At 30.7% G+C, this 21,453-nt stretch overlaps 4 protein-coding genes across 7 annotated transcripts; 3 read left to right on the top strand and 1 right to left on the bottom strand.

Annotated features, from left to right (window-relative positions):
• Window positions 1-4,466: 4,466 nt before the first annotated feature.
• On the top strand, window positions 4,467-5,172 carry LOC120265640. Its single transcript, XM_039273592.1, has 3 exons — window positions 4,467-4,643; window positions 4,740-4,789; window positions 4,897-5,172. Exons 1-3 carry the CDS (start codon window positions 4,571-4,573, stop codon window positions 5,038-5,040), a joined length of 267 nt encoding a protein of 88 aa, XP_039129526.1. The 5' UTR covers window positions 4,467-4,570; the 3' UTR covers window positions 5,041-5,172.
• Window positions 5,173-7,325: 2,153 nt separating this feature from the next.
• Window positions 7,326-11,019, top strand: LOC120264943 (MKI67 FHA domain-interacting nucleolar phosphoprotein). The gene is made up of 9 exons (XM_039272855.1): window positions 7,326-7,495; window positions 7,749-7,859; window positions 7,953-8,070; window positions 8,160-8,215; window positions 8,666-8,713; window positions 8,820-8,917; window positions 9,801-9,870; window positions 9,984-10,094; window positions 10,733-11,019. The coding sequence occupies exons 2-9, from the start codon at window positions 7,758-7,760 to the stop codon at window positions 10,787-10,789; spliced, it is 660 nt and encodes a 219-aa protein (XP_039128789.1). The 5' UTR covers window positions 7,326-7,495; window positions 7,749-7,757; the 3' UTR covers window positions 10,790-11,019.
• LOC120264942 (myb-related protein 2-like) lies at window positions 10,883-13,504 on the bottom strand. 4 transcript variants are annotated; one of them, XM_039272852.1, is made up of 7 exons: window positions 13,211-13,504; window positions 12,934-13,135; window positions 12,776-12,852; window positions 12,639-12,696; window positions 12,462-12,549; window positions 12,308-12,377; window positions 10,883-12,123 (listed from the first exon to the last, which is right to left on the bottom strand). In XM_039272852.1, the coding sequence occupies exons 2-7, from the start codon at window positions 13,130-13,132 to the stop codon at window positions 11,434-11,436; spliced, it is 1,182 nt and encodes a 393-aa protein (XP_039128786.1). In that variant the 5' UTR covers window positions 13,133-13,135; window positions 13,211-13,504; the 3' UTR covers window positions 10,883-11,433. The 4 variants fall into 4 exon arrangements, with proteins under 4 accessions (XP_039128786.1, XP_039128785.1, XP_039128784.1 ...); XM_039272851.1 differs by having other exon boundaries at window positions 13,227-13,504; XM_039272850.1 differs by having other exon boundaries at window positions 13,234-13,503.
• Window positions 13,505-16,836: 3,332 nt separating this feature from the next.
• LOC120264617 lies at window positions 16,837-21,377 on the top strand. Its single transcript, XM_039272437.1, has 5 exons — window positions 16,837-16,956; window positions 17,608-17,658; window positions 17,915-17,966; window positions 19,931-19,989; window positions 21,054-21,377. The coding sequence occupies exons 1-5, from the start codon at window positions 16,885-16,887 to the stop codon at window positions 21,102-21,104; spliced, it is 285 nt and encodes a 94-aa protein (XP_039128371.1). The 5' UTR covers window positions 16,837-16,884; the 3' UTR covers window positions 21,105-21,377.
• Window positions 21,378-21,453: the final 76 nt, after the last annotated feature.

Raw genomic sequence — 21,453 nt, 5'->3', positions numbered from 1 at the left:
CCAAATTTGGGTTTTGCAATAGTGCAACCCCAAATTTGGGGATCACACTATTGCAACCTCAAATTTGGGGTCCCACATTATTTTTTATTTTTTATTATATTTTTATTTTTTTATTGTTTTTATTATTGTAATGAAAAATATAAAATTATTATTTCATTAATATAATTATAAGTAGCTATTTATAATATTAATTTGTGTGTAATTAATTAATAATCAATAATAATAATTATTTAATTAATAACTAAAATTGATAATTATTAATATATAATAAATTTATAAAACAGGAATAGTTGAAATTTTATTGAAAATAACCCTAATAAAAGCTAATACAATGTAAAAACTAATTAAATTAAAACTAATATTCTAGTAAATCACTGCAGACTTCACTATATTATCGAAATAAACTCCGAATGGATTTGATGATGAAGAAGGTGGTTATTATAAGAAAATAATATATGAAAAGAATATTATAAGAATATTCCTTTTTGGGGATAAAATTTGAGATTTATGGTTGGAGTAAAAATTTCCCGTAGTAAGACCAAATTTGGGATTTGGGATAGAAATTTGGGATTGTGGGTTGGAGATGGTCTCAAAACGAAATACTACTTTTTTTTTATTGCAAGGGTGACTTTTGAGTTTTTATTTCCATCTCAACATTTTTTTAATTAAAAATTTATTAGATTTAAAATTTTTAAAACATGTTTGTTTTGACAAATTCTTTTTTTTTTTTTTTTATAAAGGACAACTAACTTGCATATTTTTTTAAATATATTTGTTTTTATTTTTCAGAACTTATTTATTTTTTAAAACAAAAAACTTATTTGAATTTTTTAAATGTTTTCTATATATAACCATAATTTAGTTTAAATGTGTTAAATTTTCAAACTAAATTAACTAATTACTATTATTTAATATCAAATAAAAAATTATGGTTAAAGAGTAAATTAATATTGGATAGACAACTATTATTATTAAAGTTACAAATTCAGCTACCCTACAACAGATGGTTAGTACTTCATTCATTTCGATCTCTACTCAATTGTTGAGAAGTTCAATCATACTCTTGGTTTGTTCATAATTTAAAAAAAACTATAAATTTAATATATATATTTTTAAAATTCAATAGATATTAAAAAATTATTGGTTTGAAGGAAGTTTTTTCCTCAAAATAGATAAGTCACTGTTTAAGTTATATATTCATCATTTGTGAGGAGATATTTGAACTCTGGACTTCCCACATATTGTTGAGTAATATTAATGTTAACTTTTTTTTTAGCTAATTAGTTTATTATATTAATTAGTGATTTGATAGCTTAAGGTCATTTTGAATAATAAAATGGCTATGAGGCCATTGTGGTAACATAACAAAGGGAAGATATAAGTCTTCTAGACATGACATGAAATAAACATAAAAGAATTGTGAATTGAGACAGAATTTTTTTAAAAAAAAAAATTGGCCAATTGGAACTCTCACAAAGTACTCAGACATTAGTGTAATAATTTAGTTAAGTGAGGGAGCAATTGAAGGCTCACAGATGAGCAAAAAAACAAGTTAAGAAAAAGCAAAGTTTTTGGTGGTTGGGCATCATTTGAGTGGCACTGTTTGCTTTTTGTTGATGAATACCACCACTTATTTGTGTGGTGGGACAAAATGACCACTAAATTTCTTTCTTTCATTTTCGACCTTTTCTTTATTTTATTTTTTTAATTTTAGCAATTTAAGAGTGTGGTATGTCAACCCATGCTTGTATGCCCAACACCTGGCATTCAAAGTGGCTATTATTTTGTCACATTGTTAATGGAATCTTACAAAATATCTCCTTATCCTCGTTGCTTTGTTTTTCTATGATTTAGGTATTTTTAATAATAAATTAATAATTTATCTAATATTTAATTTTTTTAGATTTAAATATTTTACTTGTTATTTATTTTTTATGAAATATGAACAAGCCATATATCAGAAATGTACACATGCATGAATTACTACTTACACATGTGCTCTCATTTTATGTGAACTGAGATTTAAACTTATTTTTTTGACAGGATACGAACATTTTACACAAAGAATATATTGGTAATAGATAATATATATATATATATATATATTAAAATTCAAAAATTATTATTTTTTTTCTTAATTTGAGTATTTTAACCATTATGTTTAATTTTGTGGAAATTTGGAGAATGAGTATATATACAAGTGTTCATTACTTTTATGAGACAATTTTTTTTTTAGTTGTTAATAAAGATTAAGTTTTGTAAGTATTTTTTTCAGTTTTTTTCATTAAAAAAATGAGTTTATCTATGTTATTCCTAATGGAGAATTGGAAAATTTTAACTGTGAGTTTTGATAGTTTATTAATGTGGAATAAACCTCATTTTTTTTTTGGGAGTTTTTTCCCTCTTAACAAAGCTTAAATTTTGTGGATTTTTTTTTTTTTTTAAATGAGTTTGTTTGTCCCATTGCATCAATTATTATTCACAATCAAAGTTGAGGATTTGAGATATATTTATACTAAAATGGTTTACCTATATCCATTTAAGGATGTCTTTAAATTTAAAATCTAGAGACATCTATAGTAGCAACAATCTAATAACTAGTGTCTATTTCATATATAGCACTTAATTGTAGTTAACATATATGTATATATATATATATATATATATATATTTATCATAGTGCTTAATAGTATTTAATGGTGTAGTATAGTACAATAACTAACAGTAAACTCTGCACATCACCTTTACAAATAGCAACCATTATATCATACCTTCAATTCTTCAAATGTTTCTACATCTAAAAAAACTAGATACATATAAAAAAAATATATATATGTACACTATGTCAATTATTTAGTTACTAAAAGTAACATAGAAATCACACCTTTTTATATATATATTCTATGTGCAATGCTTCAATAGTTCAATACATACAAGATTTTTTTCCCGCACTTGAAGAAAATATGTATTATATATATATAGTTTTATTTTATCTTAGACTATTTTATTTCATGCACATCAAGCTTTACCATATCTGCATGCGGTTTCTCGATCTTTAGTGATCAACTTAGCACCTTCTTATTTTATATACACATTTCCCTTTTGGAGTCGGTTGTATTTTATCTGTTTTCTATTCAGATGTGCCTTTGTATTCAGATGCCACAACATCATGTGATCTCAAATGAGCTACACTTTCTAGAATATATATACATATATAAGCTTGAAGATGATTTGCATCGCATAAAGATGAGGAAAAGTATTGTTACACATCTAGCACAGGAAGATAGTGATCTCCTTTATATATATATATATATATATATATATATATATATATAATTAGATAAATCATGAATATATTAAGAGAAACCATAACAATTACAAAATACTAAATTTAACCATCTCATGTGATTAAAATAATGATTACAAAAAGCTGAAAAAGCAAACATAACACCACCTAACAAAAACTGGTAAAAGGCACAACAAACTCGAACGATTTGGTTCAGAAATTTATGGCAACATTTGAACCAGTGGATGATGAGTTAAAAAAAATTTTGTTTCATTTTATAGCAGAGATCTTTAGTTTTTTTTAGATAAATCTAGAGTTACAGATAATTCGAGAAAAAAATATGTGAGTAATCTTGATGAGAATATCAATAATTATATTTTTGTAATTTTTTTTAAATAATATATTAAAAAAACACAGAGTTAACACCAATTTGTTTTGAGAAAAATTATTATATCATCATTTGTACATATTTAAAACATTAAATTTGGTTTGTAAATGTTGAGGATTTATTTCAAGTGATATGGTCGCCACATATATAACTAGCATATGGTTTAAAATATATAAATATTTTACAATTTTAATTAATATATAAATTATGTTTTGTGTTGTTACATATAAGATATTGGCTTGGGACAAATTAATACATAATTCGTATTAAAATATTTTGAAAGCACATAAATATAAATAAACAATGGAGCAAAATTCATAATTTATTTATTTATGTTTTGAGAAGATGAACAAACCATTTAAATTCAAAAGAAAAATAATAATATGCCCCAAGACACAAAAATGAAAGATATATATATATATATATATATATAATCCACTAAAAATGGAGCTCCATGAAAAAAAAAATCCCTTCTCTAACTTAAATAAAAATATACACAATACAAACATTAAATAACTTTACAAAGCAATAAAGAAAAGATCACATTGTACCATACAAGAGTGACCACAATCATTGGCATAGTTAGGTCTTGTGGAACATAAAATTCCTCTTCAATGTCCATTCAAATATAGGAAGAAAGAAAGAAAGCAAAGTGCCAACATGAAAACATGGTTGAATGAATGAATTAAGGCAGGCAATGGTTGACTGAGTATACATGTGTGTGTCTATTTGTTGGCCTTGCCTTTTATTCCTTCATCCCTATATAAACTCCACCATATGCCACCTCTTCCCATCATCCATCATCTTTGCACAATATATTATTATTATTATTATATATTATTATTATTATTATTATTATTACTATCAAGCAAAGTCCCAAAGGCCCTTTGCATACAATGAGGGGCAAAATGAAGCCTTTGCTCCACCTCTTCCTTTTCCTCTTGTTCATCTCTTTGATCCTCACTCAAGGTACTGAAACATATTGAACTTCATATTCCATTGATCTTTGTATTTCTTCATAAAATGATCGGATGATGATGGTGATGATATGTTACTTGTTTTCAGGATGTGTAGCTCTGAGAAACAATGAGTATTCACAAATGGTGCTTCAAAAGGTGGCTATTTTTTCCCTTTGTTTTTCCTTTATGTTTTAATTTAATTCTTTCTTTTCTTTTGAAGATGTAATTAAAATGTTTGGTTTTAATGGTTTGTTTTAATGCAGGAGATTATGAGGAAGGAGATGATGATGTATGATGATGATGATGATGAGAAGTTTGTGAAGAAGAGGATGGACTTTGAAACACATGACTATCCTGGATCTGGAGCTAATAACAGGCATGATCCAAGAGGTCCTGGAAGAGATTGAATGGATTATTAGCAAGAAATTAAGCTTCTATAGATTGTTAATTACTATACTAATTATGATGATTAATGGGATATGGGATTGAGTTTACTAGAGTTTTATATCATGTAATGGTTATTCATATATATATATATATATATATATATGTTTGTGCTTTGTGAACTTATAAGATATATATAATTATCCTTGTATCAATGGATGCTTTGTTTGAGGATTATTTTTTATTATAATTTAATGAGTGATTACCATGAACCTTCATATGATATCAAATATCGTGATACTGATTGAGTTTTAAAATGCATTTGAAAATGTGTGATTCCATATGGTTGTGACCATGTGAAACTTGAGGGAATTAATTAGAGGTTTTATTTTATTTCATTTTTGTTCATGTTCAAGGTAATGTGATGCTATTTTTGAGTGTGATTAATTTCACTTTTCTGTGGATGACATGCTTAGAATGGGAGTGGGAGTGGGAGGAGAGCAAACTTTTGTTTGGAATAGCATGAATGGGATTGAGTGAAGAGTAGATAGAAAATGAGTGGGGAGTGAGCAATCCCCAAAATAGGGAGGATTGCTCACTCTTCCCTCACTCCTCAGGGAAAAATAACCAATTTACCTTTTTTTATAAAAATAATTAAAATAATAATTTGATTTAAATAATAAATAATCAATTAATTAATTAATAATTAAAATGAAATAATAATAATTAATAATTAAAGGTAAATATTTATTTATAATAATTAATTAGTTAAATTTCTTCATTAATTAGTTATTTATTATAATTAATTAATTAATAATCAATGATTTTAACAAAATATCATTAATTCGTAATTTAACTGTCTTAGTTAATTCATTATTAATTAATGATATTAAAATTTTTTTGAGATTTGGTGAGCTATTAAAGTTAAGTATTTATTTATAACAATTATTTTGTTTTTTTTTAATTTATATAATATTCATTTGCATAAAGGGCATAAGTGTTATTTTATCATATTTATTTTCTTTACTTTTCCATTCCAAATAAATTATACTTTCTAATCCATATTAACCAAAACATTCTTCATTCTCACTCCTACTCCACTCCCCCTCATCTCACCCCTATTCCACTGCTCACACAATCCACTTTTGACAATCAAACACTCCATAATATTTTATTTAGTGAGGGAGCTTTTGGAGCGGTGAGGAGGAGTTAGGAGGGGTGAAGTGTGTTTGGTTGGGAGAGTAAGGAAGAGAAGAAGTTTGTAGGGGTGGTTCACCCCTCCAAACTCCTCATATCCCACCCCTCCAAATCGGGGTCTTTTGGAGGGTGGAGCTATTTAACAAAAAAAATTTAAACTTAAATATTTATGAAAAGACCAAATTGTCTCTTACAAATTTGAAAAATTACTATAATATCTTTTTTTAAAATCAAAATTTTCTCTCCTATTATTTTTATTTTTTTCTTTTTTTAATGTGTCAATTTAAAATTAATAATAATATAATTTTTTAGATAATAATAATATAAAAATTATAAAAAATTAGTGATTATAGTATTAATTTAATAATATTATTATACAAATAATATTATTACTAATATTAATATTAATATTAACAAAATTGGTACAAAATGATCTTAAATGTATAAACAAATTATTATGATCTATTTTATATAAAAGGGAGTAAATTGGTAAAATACACATTACACTTTTCCTCACTCCTCTTTTTAACCATTACCTCTCAACACACCTCCATTGAACCAAACATAAAATTTTTTCAAACCCTCCATGCTCCTTCCCTCCTTACTTCCCTCAATCCCTCCCCTCTGAACCAAACAAGGGGTAAGAACCTCGTAAAAGAGTAAACTTTTAATTAACCCAAATATTTGTCACATAGACCAAAAATTTCCAAATTATATCGATAATTTATAATTGTTCTGATCTAACATAAAGCTATTAAATTTTAGTAGTTAATTAATCACTCAAGTTCAGTTTGAGGTTCATAAAATTTTCACATAATTAAACATTTTAAGATCAAACAAACAAACAAACTTAACGTTCCATATTATAAAGATTTCAATATAATTATATTTTATATAATACAATTTAATAATTAAAAAAATTTACAACTCAGATCCAAAGATGGAATTGATGAGTATATATATATTTTTATATTAATAAATTATTAACAGTTCATTAGAAAATAGATTCCATGTAAATGTTTTTTCTAGGAGGGGCTTGTTACAAATATTACATAAGGATGTTGTCGTTAACTTCTTTTCAAGGAGGGAGTTCATAAAAATTTCACACTGCCACGTCAAAACCCTAGAAATCCGAAGAAGAGTTCCGCCTTCTTCCTCGCTCGAGCTGCACTACCTCGGCCTCACCGTGCGAGGCGCCAGCTCTTTCCAGCTCAATTATACACTTGCCCCAGCCCCTTTCCTTGTTTCCTCCCAATCGTTCAATCAAACGCGCCGCTGAAAGTAAGTTTTTGCTTGGATTTTCGTTTGATTCATGTTGTTTTTTGCTATCTCTCTTTCCTGATTGTTTTCCCCATGTTTCCCTGCTTTCAATGCAGGTTCTGTTATTAGTTTCGATTTTTTTGGGTTAAATTTTGGATCTTTAGTGTGTTCTTTTGATATCAGTCTAGGTTTCTTCTTGTAATTTTTTTCCCTGTTGTTATTGCTTAGAAAAGTGTTATTTTTAGCCATTGAATCTGAATCTCTGTGGTTATAGTAAGCAAGGATGGGCGCGAAAGCTAAAAAGTCACTGAAGAAGAAGATGATCAAGAAAGTGGTTGCGAAACGCGCGGTTTCTCGTCCCATGGATGAGCCATCCAATTTCTTGGTACCTCTTTTGATTCATGGACATATTATTTGATCTCACTATAAGAATGTGAATTTTTACGTGATTGTGTGGTGTTATTGCTCTCTACCTCAGCCTTTGGAAGGGGGCTCGGCAGGAAGACAACTGCAAGGGGAAAAACCAGTTAAAAACGTCGCCACTGTTTTATATATAGGTCGGATACCTCATGGCTTTTATGAGGATCAGATGGAAGGTAACCTTACTTACCCTGTAGTATTCACCATTTGGACGTGGAGAATAGGCTTGGATATAATTTGGAATGAATGAGTGTAATGGTAATAGGGTTCTTCAAGCAATTCGGTGAAATCAAGCATCTGAGGATTGTCAGGAACAAAAAGGTATAGATTTTCGGAATTCTTGTTTTCTAATTTGATCATGTCAATTTGTGAAACATCTGGTATTTTATATTATGAAATGACTATTTAGAAGGGATGACTCGTGCATATATTCTTATTCATTTCTCCAAAATAACATTCTGATTGTAATGATATTTATTGTGCTCATATCACAGTTATTTGGAAAAAAACCATTTTTATGATTTGCAGTTCAGCATAAGTTGTGTTCTTTTCAATTTCAAACAAACTTGTACTTTTATTTGTTTCTGTCGTGCTGTTGGTTTATTTTTTTGGGCAACAACTTAATTTCCAGTAGTTGTTTTCCTTGGTAAAATGTATAGCAGTGTTTGATGTTGAGTTTCCTTTTATTTAGCTGACCATATATATGTATGTTTTTATTTCTTTATGTGCTTTACATAACTGTTTCTTTCTCTTGTTTTTTGTCAACACCAGACAGGCAAATCAAAGCATTATGGGTTCATTGAATTTGAGGATCCAGAGGTGTATTATTTTTCTGTGTTCTCTGTGCAAATTAACATAGCAGATGTATTCTTCATTTCAGTTGGCAAGTTGGCAATTGCGAGTGTATTTACTTGCTAGTATGCAGGTGGCAAAGGTTGTGGCTGATGAAATTCATGGTTACTTACTATTTGAGCACAGACTTCAGCTTCATCTAATCCCCCCAGAACGTGTTCCTCCCAAGCTGTAAGAGTATATTGCATGGCCTTTTTATGGCTCTTTTGTTACTTGAAACTGGATAAGCACTGTCAATATGCGTTTTGATATGTTTTATTCTCAAACTTTTCTTACTTAATTCTTAGCAGAATTAGCTGATCACTGTGGTTACACTTTGAAGACAAGTGAGACATGAACTAAACACCAAAGTTGGTTTTAAAATAATTATTCACCAAGTTCAGTAGATGACAATCATCATTTTAATTATGGAACATCTCTCTGAATGTTGATTGTTAGTGCCATACTCATTAGTGTAGAATTTCTTGCTGTTTTTGTTGCCCTACAACTTTTGGCCAAATGTGCCACTAGTTTAATACATGTGGGTTTCTACTATCTAGTAACTAAGAATTTTTATAGACTCCTACAATGTGGGGAGATTTTCATTTACTAGAACTGATCATTTAATTGGTGTCCCGATCATTGTCCTGGCTTGATTTAAATGCATTTGTATAGTTAATTTTGAAAATTAGCTCATTGTGTGAGTGTAATTATCTTGGAAGTATTAGACATTCGTATGAATTCTCAGAAGAAGTTGGGGGTGTGATTTAGATGATTTGTAATTTCTTTTTGGGTTTAATAATTTTCTTGGAACTGCTTGTTATAGCAATTGTTCTTAAATGGATAGTCAATAGGTTAGGAAAATTTCATTGTAACTTGTGCTCAGAGTTTTATTTTCAGTTCTTTTTTTTTTTTTTACCTTTGAGCTAGCCAATAAACTGTATCTTATGTTCAGGATTAGCTTAATGGGTTTTTTTTCCTCTATAAGTCTTAACCATTTAAAAAGTATTTCAAAACATTACTCTTGGTTCATGGTGGATTTTCTTAGATTTTATCTCTTGAACATTTATCACAGATGGAAAGGAATAGGCCGGTGGTACAAACCATTTGATTGGAAAGAATTTGCGAGAAAGAAACACAACAAGGTAATATGAGACATTTGGATATTGAAATTCTTTTCACTGCTAGATTCTTTAGGCATGCCATAATGTGAATCCCTTGATATTCAAGTCTAACTACTCTTCTGCTACATGTTCAGGATAGAACAGTTGAAGAGCACGAGAAGATGGTTGAAGGAATTCTGAAACGAAATGAGGAGAGGCAGAAGAGGATAGCAGCAGCTGGTATTGAATATGAGTGTCCAGATTTTGTAAGTGAATATTTCCATTGCCCTTTTCAAGTCTCCATTTTAATGATTGATGTTCACAGTTCACCAGTTCCTGAACACATGATATATTATAGTTATGGATATTTATTTCCTAAACATATATATATTTTTTTTTAATTGAATGCTATCTTTAAGTTGTGTTCTTTTCTTAGCTCCAAAGGTTATGTTAATGTAAGGGGAAAGAAAAAGAGATCCTTTTTGACAGAACTGGTTCTTGTCTTGCAGAAAGGGCAACACCACAAATACACTATCTGTACTTTTTATTGCAAATTTAAGTTGTCTCCACTTTTTAACCTGTTGTTTGTGTATTTATATATCATAAAGGTTTATAATTTTGGATTTATGAGAAGTCCGTTGAGAATAAATGCTTCTAGTCATCTATATCTTTTACTTGACCCTGTTTTGGAATAAATATGGGAAAGGATACCTTGAGATTACAACGAATTATGAGCTAGGATACCTTAAGATAACAATAAATTATTAGTCTGCTTATGAATTAAGCAACCTTTCCATTGGCCAATTGGTGTGGTCGGTTATTTTTTATTTCGATAAGGTGATTGGAAAATATTCAATGCAAACCTTTTAACTTTTTTGCGACTTTTTCCTTTTGTGTGAAATAGGTCGGTATGGTGCCCAAGGCAAAGAAGATCAAATTTGATGATGAAGATGAAGACTAAAGACTATAAATTTTCCCTGTGGTGGTAAAAGATGACATAACCTACTCTTGTTTTGTTCCAGATGTGGAAAGCCTCATAAGTTAACTGAAGATGTTTTTTTTTTTCTGCACTGCTGGAAGTATCTAATAGTATACAATGTGTTTATTCACTAGTTGTGATCAATGTTGGGAACATGTATGGAATGTTAGTGGCCTGTGGTGTCTGCAATATTATTTTTCCCTTTCACATTACATGAGTTTCATTTCTGGATTGAACCTTTCCATTTATCTTTATTTCCTGGGTAAATATTCAAGAAAGCAAGGATATTTAGTAGCCTTCTTGAATTTGTGGTTTGGAATTGGATCAATGATCATTCAGAGCTTCTGTTGAAGTTTTAATCATGTTTCTTGTTTCAATGGCAGACCAGCTTTGTTTAATTGTGGATTCAGCAAAATTACGAGAATATTTCATCTGAACTATAAATAAAAACATTCTTCTGTTATGTCTGACTGCTCAGACTATGCTATAGAATTTTAAAAGTTAATCATGCATGTAAGACTACTTCAATCATCATCAATGGATATCGTATGCTTGCTTTCATTCAACGAAGACGATAATGTGGTAGTAGTGCACATATTAGCTTTCAGCACAACAACTTGCATCCCTTAGCCCCAACCAAGGCCATTCAGGTCAAATTCTTTGCAGCTTTGAGCGACATTGTTGTCGTTATTGTGTGCATTCAGATCCAGTTGTGTTGCAAGACATGCTGCTCCAAATCTGTTAGATTGCTTTTCAATTTCATGTGACGTTACTGGCCTCTTGCACTTTGGTTGCTCAAGGCAAGACTTCTCATCTCTCTCTCTTTGTTTCGATTCAGAATTAACATTCATCGACAGAATGCTATTTTTGTTTGTCTGTGCAAGCAAAAGTTGTGTGTCTGAATCTTCAACAAAACAAAATGGTTTCCAATCATCTGCAGTTCCTGATATTGTGCCTTCTCTCAATTTAGTTCTCATTCCAATACTGAACTTTTCTATTTCTTGGTCCTTCGTGTTTATATTGCAGGAAGTCAAGCAACTATCAGTTGAACAACCAGCAAGTTGAGTTGTTTCTGCTTGAATGATGTGTAAATTGGGATATTCAGGCAAACTATGTGTTGAATTTCCAAGGCATTCATTTGAAACTCTTGTGGCCAGTTCAGATAGTTGTAGTTTCGTGGTTTCCAGCCCCGTCGCGCCTAAGTTCTGTTTCCCAAGTGTTTCTTGCGCCTTTTCCAGCACTGATTGTAAGTACTTACCCTGTGCCTCTATCCGAAGCTGTAAATGCCTTTGCACCTGTCTCCGATAGAGCGAGTTCTATATTAATGACAAATGTTAAATTTCTGCTTAATGTCATTACAAGTACATCTTGCTGCTTTGAATTTCATATAATATTGGCTTTCAATCTATGTTTCTTTTCCATTTATAAGTTACAAAGAACAGACACTGTGTTTCTATTTGCATCCATATATTTCTTATCGAAATTTATTCTACGGCATACCTCAAGTTGTTCGTGTAGTCGTCTTTGAACTTCTATTTGCATTTGGAGTGCTTCGCCTATCTGCATCGTGCTGATATTAAAAAAATGCAGTTAATTAGAAATTCTTTGAGAGTAACAAGAAGGCTTTGCAATTTCTCATTTGTCACGCTCGTACTTGTTTGCCTGAGGACCATTAGTAACATTGTTCATTGTCGATCCGCTTACTTCAGGTGTCCTATCTGGTGGCAGCATGCGACTAATTACTGAAAAAGAAATAAAGAATATAAAATTCAATAAACTCTATAAAGTCATGAAATTCGAACTCTATTTGTCAATTAGAATAGTCTTTTACCATTCTTGGTTGATCCATTATTATCCTGAGCTTGAAGGTTTTTACTTAGCCTGTACTTCTGCAATTCAGAACAGAAATGATGTTTTCAATTGTATACCAATGGAATGCTTGATTGAAATCAAGAGATTTATCAGTACCTGAAGATGGCTTTTGAGGTGATATAATGTCAGGCCTGGAATTCCCATAAGTCTCATGACTGTTTTTGGTGTTGCTTCTGCAAGATACACGGTTGTTAGTCGATTTTAGTTATCCTTCTTGCTTCCAAGAAACAATGTTTACTTCTTCAAACACTTACTATCTGCTCCGCCAAGTTGATTTACGGCATCTATAAACCTCTCATGCAGCTCAGGTGTCCATTTTAGCCTTGGCTTCGCATCAGTCGATAAAACAAGTCCCGAATCTCCTTGAACATTTGCTCCTTGCAGAAATAAATGCCTCTCTGGAGGAAAAACTGGTCTGGTAGATAAGATGTTGTTCCCTTGACGATGATACATTTTCTGCTCATCAAAGGATGCCATAAAGATATCAGTCAAGAATAAATCTTGATGATCAAATCATAAAGAAGGTGATACCTTTAGTGGTTCTTACTTCTTACCTCTCTTCTCTTCGATCTCTTCTTTTTGTATGCTTTATTATTGATTCAGAACTACACAACACTCTGACAAACGGATTGATTTCTCTGTTGTCAGTAGACTAAAACTAGAAAGGCATAGTATCTTAAATCCCAAATGCTCTCTCTTGCTTCATTGCCCACATGATGTTGAAGGGTGCCCCCTCGAGCTCTCCTTATAAGGCAATGGCCAGGAGGATATTGGAATCATTGAAAGTGAATGTCGAAGCTAGTCTAATCATCTTAACAACTTGAAAATAGACATTGCCTCTCTTGCTTTTGTTTCTGTGGACCATAGCCTTCCACTTTTCTTGTCAATTTATAGGCAACATTCACACTGAATTTCTGTATTAGTAACTCTGTGTAGTACAGTTCTTGACTTGTTAGATAAGAACAAGTATATATCCTTCGAAAATGATTCTTTCGTCATATTGGTCCTTGAGTGGTTTTTATCTCCTTTAGGCATCAAAGACCTTGTTGTACCGCTTATTAAAACGTGTTCACTCTGGGGGACCAGGACTTGATAGGCCATGAGTGCTTACAATTTTAATTATAACATTGCTGATATGAGCTTTTGCAGTAGATATGAATTTGGAAGTATGGACCATTATATGGACCGGAATATAGGACTAGCAGTTTGGGTTAATTATAGAAAAAGCCCCGAAATTCTTTATTGACTACCGGCATCCAGAAACAGAATCAGATGCATCTTTATGTAAAGAAGAGATTGATGAATTTTGGTCTAGAGTGATGCTCCTTGGGTTTGCTTCAAAGCAAGGAATAAGAATATAGAATAAGTATGCAATTCCCTTTTGTCTCTCTGGCAAGTTTGGTACTTATTCAGTATGCAATGGAGATAACAGAGAAGAGGTCCCACTCTTGTGGTTCTTTGACAGAAAACCATCAGTTTGGTGTCTTAGAGCTGTAGTCAAGGCAAGTATATGATCGGTAGAGAAAGATATAAAAGATGGCTTGTACTTGCACCGATACTTCTGTCAGCTATGTCTCTGGACCATGAAACTTTTCCTTAACAACGATTTACTATTCTATTCTATTTTTGTTGGTGTATCTGTCAACATAAATTTTAAATTAGTTATCGGTTGTTGGAGGGAATTAAGATAGTTTTCAGAAATCAGTTTTTACTGTTATCAGCTAATGATGCTTGAAGGTTTTCATGCTTGATTTAGTGCCTTTAACTTGACATGATTGTCTATTGAAGACACGTATGAATACTACCATTTTTAAAACTTAAACATTTCTGATATGTTAGCATTAAGTAGAATTATCTTGTGGTTGTGTCAGAATTTATTCTATCTTTACACTTCATATCATTGTGTGAATCTTGTGTTTGTCATGCATTGATGGCTAAAATTAACCAAATGAAATGGGAACTAGTTTGTGGAGAAGAATTCCTTTCTTTCTGTGGATATAGATATAGATATGATTCTCTTTTCCACAACTCGAATAAAAACATTAAACTTTCATATCATCATATAATTATACTATGATTTCGGTCATTAAGATAGATAGAACCTCAGGATTCCAAGTATTAAAAAAAAAAAACCGGCATCTAAATTTAAAAGTTTCTATATTCTTTGTTATCATCATTCGGCCGATGTTTCTGAATTTTGACTTCGAACTAGTTATGTATGACTATTAAAAATTTTTTTTACATAAAGTAATAACGTATATATATGACGGCAATGATCATGCAGAGAATCAGATATTAGAAAGGATATTAGAAAGGAAGTTATTATCATAATAAAAAACTGAGGCATTTTCGAAGTTTTTTTGAACATGTCAAACACATTGTTCAGTTGTTTTAGATAGACAGACTCAAATACTTGATAAATTATCATTCAATCCACCTGAAAGACCATTATGTGCTCATGTCTAAGTCTTGGTTCAAGAGGTTGAAGGTGACAAGTGGAAACAGGACTTATTCCTCCTAAAGAGTTATAAAAGAAAGGCAAGTAAGGCATGGAATTTGATACTTAGAATCTTAGAGCTCTTCCCACTCTAATAAGATGAGGGGGTAGAGTAGAGAGGTGAGCATATATGCAAATACTTAAAATGCTCAAAGATTTTTGAGTCATTGGCCAATGGTTACAATTCCATGGCTTGTCAATTTATTAGTCAGTGCTTTTAAAGCTATTGTTCAAAGACATCTGATTCATAGTTCCATGCTCTATGTTTAGTGGTGGAATATTGGCCTTTGAATGGTTGCCTTTCTCTTTGCTATATGTTTGGATAATGGTATTTATATATATATATATATATATATTTCCTTAATTATCTGGACATGATGATTTGTGCATTGCGTTCGTTCTGTGTTGATAAAATTTGAAGAACATCAAAATTTCGGTTATGTAAAACTAGAAAAGGAACAGATTGATTGGTGGATTAATTTAGTCATATATTTATTTTTTAGTCATTAGCTCATGATTAGATCAAATTCAGGGGCTCCGGGCGATGAGTATCAAACATAATTTTAATTTTTGTGTAATTCTTCTAATGTATAAGTGTGCTCTCATGTAATTACTGAATTGTTAGATGCGCTTTGAGATCTGTTTTAATAAAGTGACCATAAAGAATGATTCTATATGATTGTCATCTTATAGAAGTTTTGCTTATTTTCTACGTAGTTTTTATTTTTGATCGATTCTTCCCATTTCTTTATAATGACTAGGGTTACATTTTAATTTGTTATCTATGTTTGGTCATTGTTTTTTGTGGTCATTACTTATATATATTATGTTATTTAATATATTTTATATGATTAATCATTTTTTTTCATAAAAAGTATAAAATTTATACAAATAAAATGTGTAACAATGTAGGAGATAAAAAAACCTTAATTTAACATGCGGTTAAATTTGTCTTACATGAGTAATGCATTCCTACCTCGAGTGAAGGGAATTAAATCCCTGTGTGTATAGGATAAGGGAGAGATGATCTCATGACTAAGAATGGGCCACATCTTGGTTTCATGATAGTTATCATAGAATCGAGTCCACTGAATTATGTGTGGCATAATTAAAAAGTTTAAATATATACCTCATAAATTCACATAGATTAGGATGCTCATTATCCGGTGGTTCTCTAAAAAGAAGTAACTTGTCTACTTTCTTTTAAAAAAACCTTTTTATCCACACGTAAAATTTTAATAAATATTATTCATTAATTTATTGACAAGACTTAAGAAAAAAAAGTACCCGCCATCTATTTAATTTTGTTTGATTTGTTGAGTCCTATCTTTTTTTTTTTATTATTTTTTTTTTAAAAGCTATCAATTTTTCTTATATGTTTTAATTATTAAAGAAACAAATTATAAATTTATTCGAAATAATCATAGATTTAAAAGTTGATTTTTTAACTATATATATATATATATATATTGAGCTTAAAAATCAAAGTGTGATTCATTTTTTTTATTATAAAAAATAGAATAAATGATAAGATAAATTTAAATAAATTATAAAATATAAAAAAAGTCCACTTAAATTGAACGTTCCAAAATCAATCCATCATCATCATTGTGCTAAATCAACGGCCTGGATCGAACTTTTACTTATAACAAGGGTTTAATTAAGGGTTTCTAACAAATGAGAAAGAGCGAGAAAGTTCAGAGCGGTCATGGCGGATCGAGCGTCTCCTTCGCGGTGCTCGAGGTGCCCTACTTGCTCCGGGCCTCTCTCCAAGGACGTGGTAATCCGATTATAACCCCGATCTTGCGTCTTCACCGCCAGTGATTTGATGTTTTCTTTTTGTTTCGTTTGGTCGTAAACTTGTGTAGAATTCTTTCTTTCCTTGATTCTTGAGAATTTGTTCATCTTTTTTGGAATTTTTTAATTGGATTCTATGCGGATCTTTTGTTGTTTTCGTGTTTTATTTGTCAAATTTTGATCTTTCTTCACTTGCGATTATCACTGCTTTTTATTCCATGATTATCTGGTGGCCACTTGCCTAAGTGGAAATAGATTCTTGGGAATTTAATGCGAGATGTTTTCTTTGATCTGTTCTGCGTGTGAGCACTGTGATTTGTATGCTGACCACTCGCTTGTTTTTGGTTCCTTTTTGTTTATTTGTTTGAATCTATCGCCGCAAGTTTAGATCTTTAATCCCTCTGTTTTGTGATTTTGTTCTGTTATATAGATTTAGGGTTGAGTGATACTTAATTACGTTGGTTTTGTTCATGTGAGAAAGGACTTTGTTGTTGGTTTTCCATCCTCATCAACGCAACGAGGCATCAGAGGATTTGGTTTTCTTAACTGTTTCAGAGACATCATTTTTTTTTTCTTATGATTTTTATTTGGTTAATATTATTCCAATTGTAATCCTTGCCACTTTTTAATGAAGGAAACTAGCAGCTGGACAGTGGCACCACTCATCCGAGACAGCTTTTGCATGGTAAGTTTTTTCTCTTCATGATGTCTATATTGTAAATCTTCTGTTGTTTTACATTCTCATGCATACTTTTCATTTATAGTTTGTGCTAGGCATTCGATTTCTAGTGTGTTTGAACTAAGTTGCTTGAATTTTTAATGTTTTATAATGCTGGTTTGAAATATGAATTTGGCCCACACACACGTGCATATCTATTTTCTAGATTTAGTGATCTGAAGTTGTTACCTTGATTGTTCTTGTCTTGTGTTTTGTGGTTTAGATTGGTTCTTCTGTTGGTGGCATTGCAAGTGCATTCTATGGATTCAATCATGGTAAGCAAGCTATCTCTGAAAACTTCTGTTTTTACATGAAACATGTTTTGGTTGTAATTTTTGTTTTAACTATGTATGTCGTATGCAGTTATTTTTAGCTTAAATGTTAGTATGCTTTGTGGCCATAGAGCGCAGTTATTCCAAAATTTCTGTGTATTGTAAAGATTATTTTTCTTCTGAATTTGGTGATTACTCAATCCATCAATTTTTTAGAGTTAAAATTATATGGGCTTATCTTACTTTGTTATTAGAAGTTTTTGGTTTTCAATTTTATCATAGGGCCAAGGACTGTTTGGCTACGAAACAATTTATAATGTAGGATTTTTATTATTATTATTTTGTGGTTAGAAAGTGAAAATGATTACTGTAGAAAATCTTACTGATTTTAATCCTATGGAATGAGTGTATGGCCCAAGACAAGAAAATTAATTATGATAATAAAAAATGGTAATGATAAAGAATTTATTTTAAATGATATTTAAAATATTTTTAAAAATATTTTCTAATAGCTCTTTTAAAAAACATTTAATTGTAATGCCATGTCATATATGATGAGGCCAAATGTGCCATACACTTGACCATGTCAAATTCCACATGAGAGATAACTTTCATAGGAAAAGAAAAAAATGGTAGAGATTTACACTTTCCTATGGAATGTAACATTCCATAGGGATTATTCCCTATGAAAAAGTGACTAACACACTTTTAATAAAATTTTCCTACAGAATTCTTATGGAATTTGGGAATCTTGTGGAATTTTGGTGCACTACCGAAAAAACCCTAAAAGAAATTATTGAATAATATTATTAGTACATTTGTTGTGGCATATGTACAAAACTTTACTTTGACTCCCATAGTTTTTTTGTTTCATAATTTCAAATTTCTAAATCATATTAAGTTATAGCTAAAAATCACGTCCTGCCATTATTATAGTATGAATTCTCCATCTATATTATTTTTGATAAATTGGGTTAGCTATTAACGATAGCGTATTGTCAGTTCAACTTAAATCTCTTGGTGGAACTATGGCCTCTCTGTGAAATCACAAATTGTTTCTAGTTATAGTTTGATGTTATATATCTTCTCATATTTCATGATTGTTACTTGGTGATGTGATTTATTAAGGGTATACTAGATGAATCTTGATTATTGGTATTATTAACATGTCATACATATATGATGCAGCATTGTCCTATGATCATTATTTTGCTGTATTTTCAAATTTTCCTATAAGGCCATGTTTAATCATAAAGATTCTTTACATTAAAATTAAATAAAATTATGTCATGAGTAAGTGAACCATGTTTCAAGTTCCAAAACATAGTTATAGTTTTGATTTTCTATAAAATTCAATTGTTTATGGTTATTTTATTTAAACATTAACAAGCTTGATTGGCTGCTTATTTTTTATAGTACACAAACATGGTTGAAACTTATTGTACAGTTGTATTAATATGTTGTGGTGCATCAGGCTCCATTTTCTTTGGTCAACGGCAAAATGACCAATAGCTCTACTTTTAGTAGAAATATCAAAACCTTAAATTATGATGTTACATGGTTATTTAGTTTAGTTGTCTCAGATTGCACTATAAATTTCTTTTAATCTGTGGCTGTAATAATAACTATTTTGTGGTTGAATCAGCTGGAAGATTTCGGTCCTGTGCCATTTCTCAAGCATTTGGTTTATATAATGAATCTTTTCATGTTCTCATTTTGCTCTTTTTTCTTTAGAATGTAGTAATGCTTTCTTAATGTCAAATATAGCAGAGTCATAAATGATACTGATGTTAAACTGTTTTTTTCCTAATTTCTGTTCTGGTTCAGCATTTAATTTTCTTTGGGTAATTTACTTGTCTATGTTTTTAATTGATTGGAAACATATTTTGGGTACTATTTTTTTGTTATTGATCTGCAATATTTCTATCCATTTTCAAATGGTCATCATACATCTGGTTCTGTTGCAGCCATGCCTATTGTTAGGAGGTTTGTGAAGGGGCCTATGTGGTTACACTTTATGATTGGGGTGAGTACTCCATGTGTTTTGCTTTCCTTTTTCATTTTTATGAATGCGAGGCTTCTGCTTTGAATGTGCATTATATCCTTGTATATAGCTTTAGACCTGCATATATCTGTATTTTTATATGCTTTCATTTGGTTGGTTGTAAATTAGTTTAAAAAGTTGGTACCAAATAACATGTTGACATATTGGTTTTTGCTTGTCTATTGAATCGATTTCTGCTCGGTTAATTAAGCTGGGTTGTCATTCTTAATTCAAAATGTCACTGCATATCCAAGATTCCATTTCATTAATCTCAAGGAGCATATTTCCTTGACCATATTCAACATCATAGACAGATTTCACTTTAGGGTTTTCCACTGTATATGTTCATCCTATATATGTCTTTTCATGAGAAATATTTATTGTCCCATCCATTTCTTTATTATTGTTGTTGCTTCTGCTCCTAGCCTTTTGCTGAGATCTGAAGCCTTAATCCAACATCCATAAGTTTGTTATGGGTTCCTCTAGGAGGAGAAAACTATTTTGGGTCACCTCTGGTAGATCTATTGTACATGCACCCATGTGTTTCTTTTCTTTTTGGTACCTTCTTGGATATTTCTTTACATTGTTTTCTATTTATCAAAGTGACCTTTTTATGTGAGAACTTCATTTGACATTTCATTGGTGAGCTAAATAATAGCCATTAGAGTGATATTTCATGATGGTTTGCAGTTGAAACCATAGCCCACTCCATCTTTCTTGATCCATTACAATATAGTCAAGCTGTTAATTTTAGTTTTGTTTGCTGATTTCATTTCTTTAGGATATCCTGTTTTTCATTTTTTCCTTGCTACCTATCTTACTCTAGAAGCAAAATGTGTAGTTTGTTTCTTCTATTAGTGTGGTATGTACAGGTCAAAGAAATAACATTAGCATGGTAGAGTGTTCCGAACTATTGATAGTATGTTATGGCATATGGCACTATCTTGATTTTGAGTTTTGAAGTATATGACACTCTCTTGAGTTACTAAACAACATGGTAAACTAGGGGCCAAATAATGTATTATTCTTCTTGTGTTTTTATGCAGGCACCACCGGTAATAGTGTTCTCCTCAGCTTGTGCTGGATTGGCAGGTTAGACTATCAACCATGCTTCTCCACACCCTCCTTTTTACTTGTGTTTTCATGTTTACCTTTTGACTGTAGGAAAGCCCTATTATTAGAATATTGAAGTTCTTATGTTGGCCATTGAGTTAAATTTCTTGTTCTTTTCAGTTTTTCTTATCCTAGAATGATCTGTACCATAACAAACATTGCCATATTTGGGACTCTTAACAATTTTTACTGGTGATTTGATTTTTGAGCAGTCTTTCTATTATTTACTACTGATGGATAATTTTACTGAAAATGCGTACATATATTTGGCTGTGATTTATGCTATCATTTTAGAATATTTTTGTCATTCGCTTGTCATAAATGGTTGTGTGG

Source organism: Dioscorea cayenensis, chromosome 7 (genome assembly GCF_009730915.1).
Source record: "Dioscorea cayenensis subsp. rotundata cultivar TDr96_F1 chromosome 7, TDr96_F1_v2_PseudoChromosome.rev07_lg8_w22 25.fasta, whole genome shotgun sequence".
Lineage (NCBI taxonomy): Eukaryota > Viridiplantae > Streptophyta > Magnoliopsida > Dioscoreales > Dioscoreaceae > Dioscorea > Dioscorea cayenensis.
The sequence above is the reverse complement of the archived record's forward strand: the minus strand, read 5'-3'. Positions and strand labels throughout refer to the sequence as shown.

Coding starts and splice junctions, on each gene's coding strand:
- LOC120265640 (XM_039273592.1), top strand. CDS start 4,571: ATGAGGGGCAAAATGAAGCCTTTGCTCCACCTCTTCCTTTTCCTCTTG. Junction 4,644..4,739: donor CTCTTTGATCCTCACTCAAG/GTACTGAAACAT, acceptor ACTTGTTTTCAG/GATGTGTAGCTCTGAGAAAC. Junction 4,790..4,896: donor CACAAATGGTGCTTCAAAAG/GTGGCTATTTTT, acceptor GTTTTAATGCAG/GAGATTATGAGGAAGGAGAT.
- LOC120264943 (XM_039272855.1), top strand. CDS start 7,758: ATGGGCGCGAAAGCTAAAAAGTCACTGAAGAAGAAGATGATCAAGAAA. Junction 8,071..8,159: donor TTATGAGGATCAGATGGAAG/GTAACCTTACTT, acceptor TAATGGTAATAG/GGTTCTTCAAGCAATTCGGT. Junction 10,095..10,732: donor AATATGAGTGTCCAGATTTT/GTAAGTGAATAT, acceptor TGTGTGAAATAG/GTCGGTATGGTGCCCAAGGC.
- LOC120264942 (XM_039272852.1), bottom strand. CDS start 13,132: ATGTATCATCGTCAAGGGAACAACATCTTATCTACCAGACCAGTTTTT. Junction 12,853..12,933: donor TCAACTTGGCGGAGCAGATA/GTAAGTGTTTGA, acceptor TGTATCTTGCAG/AAGCAACACCAAAAACAGTC. Junction 12,697..12,775: donor ACCTCAAAAGCCATCTTCAG/GTACTGATAAAT, acceptor TCTGAATTGCAG/AAGTACAGGCTAAGTAAAAA.
- LOC120264617 (XM_039272437.1), top strand. CDS start 16,885: ATGGCGGATCGAGCGTCTCCTTCGCGGTGCTCGAGGTGCCCTACTTGC. Junction 16,957..17,607: donor GGCCTCTCTCCAAGGACGTG/GTAATCCGATTA, acceptor TTTTTAATGAAG/GAAACTAGCAGCTGGACAGT. Junction 19,990..21,053: donor GGTTACACTTTATGATTGGG/GTGAGTACTCCA, acceptor GTTTTTATGCAG/GCACCACCGGTAATAGTGTT.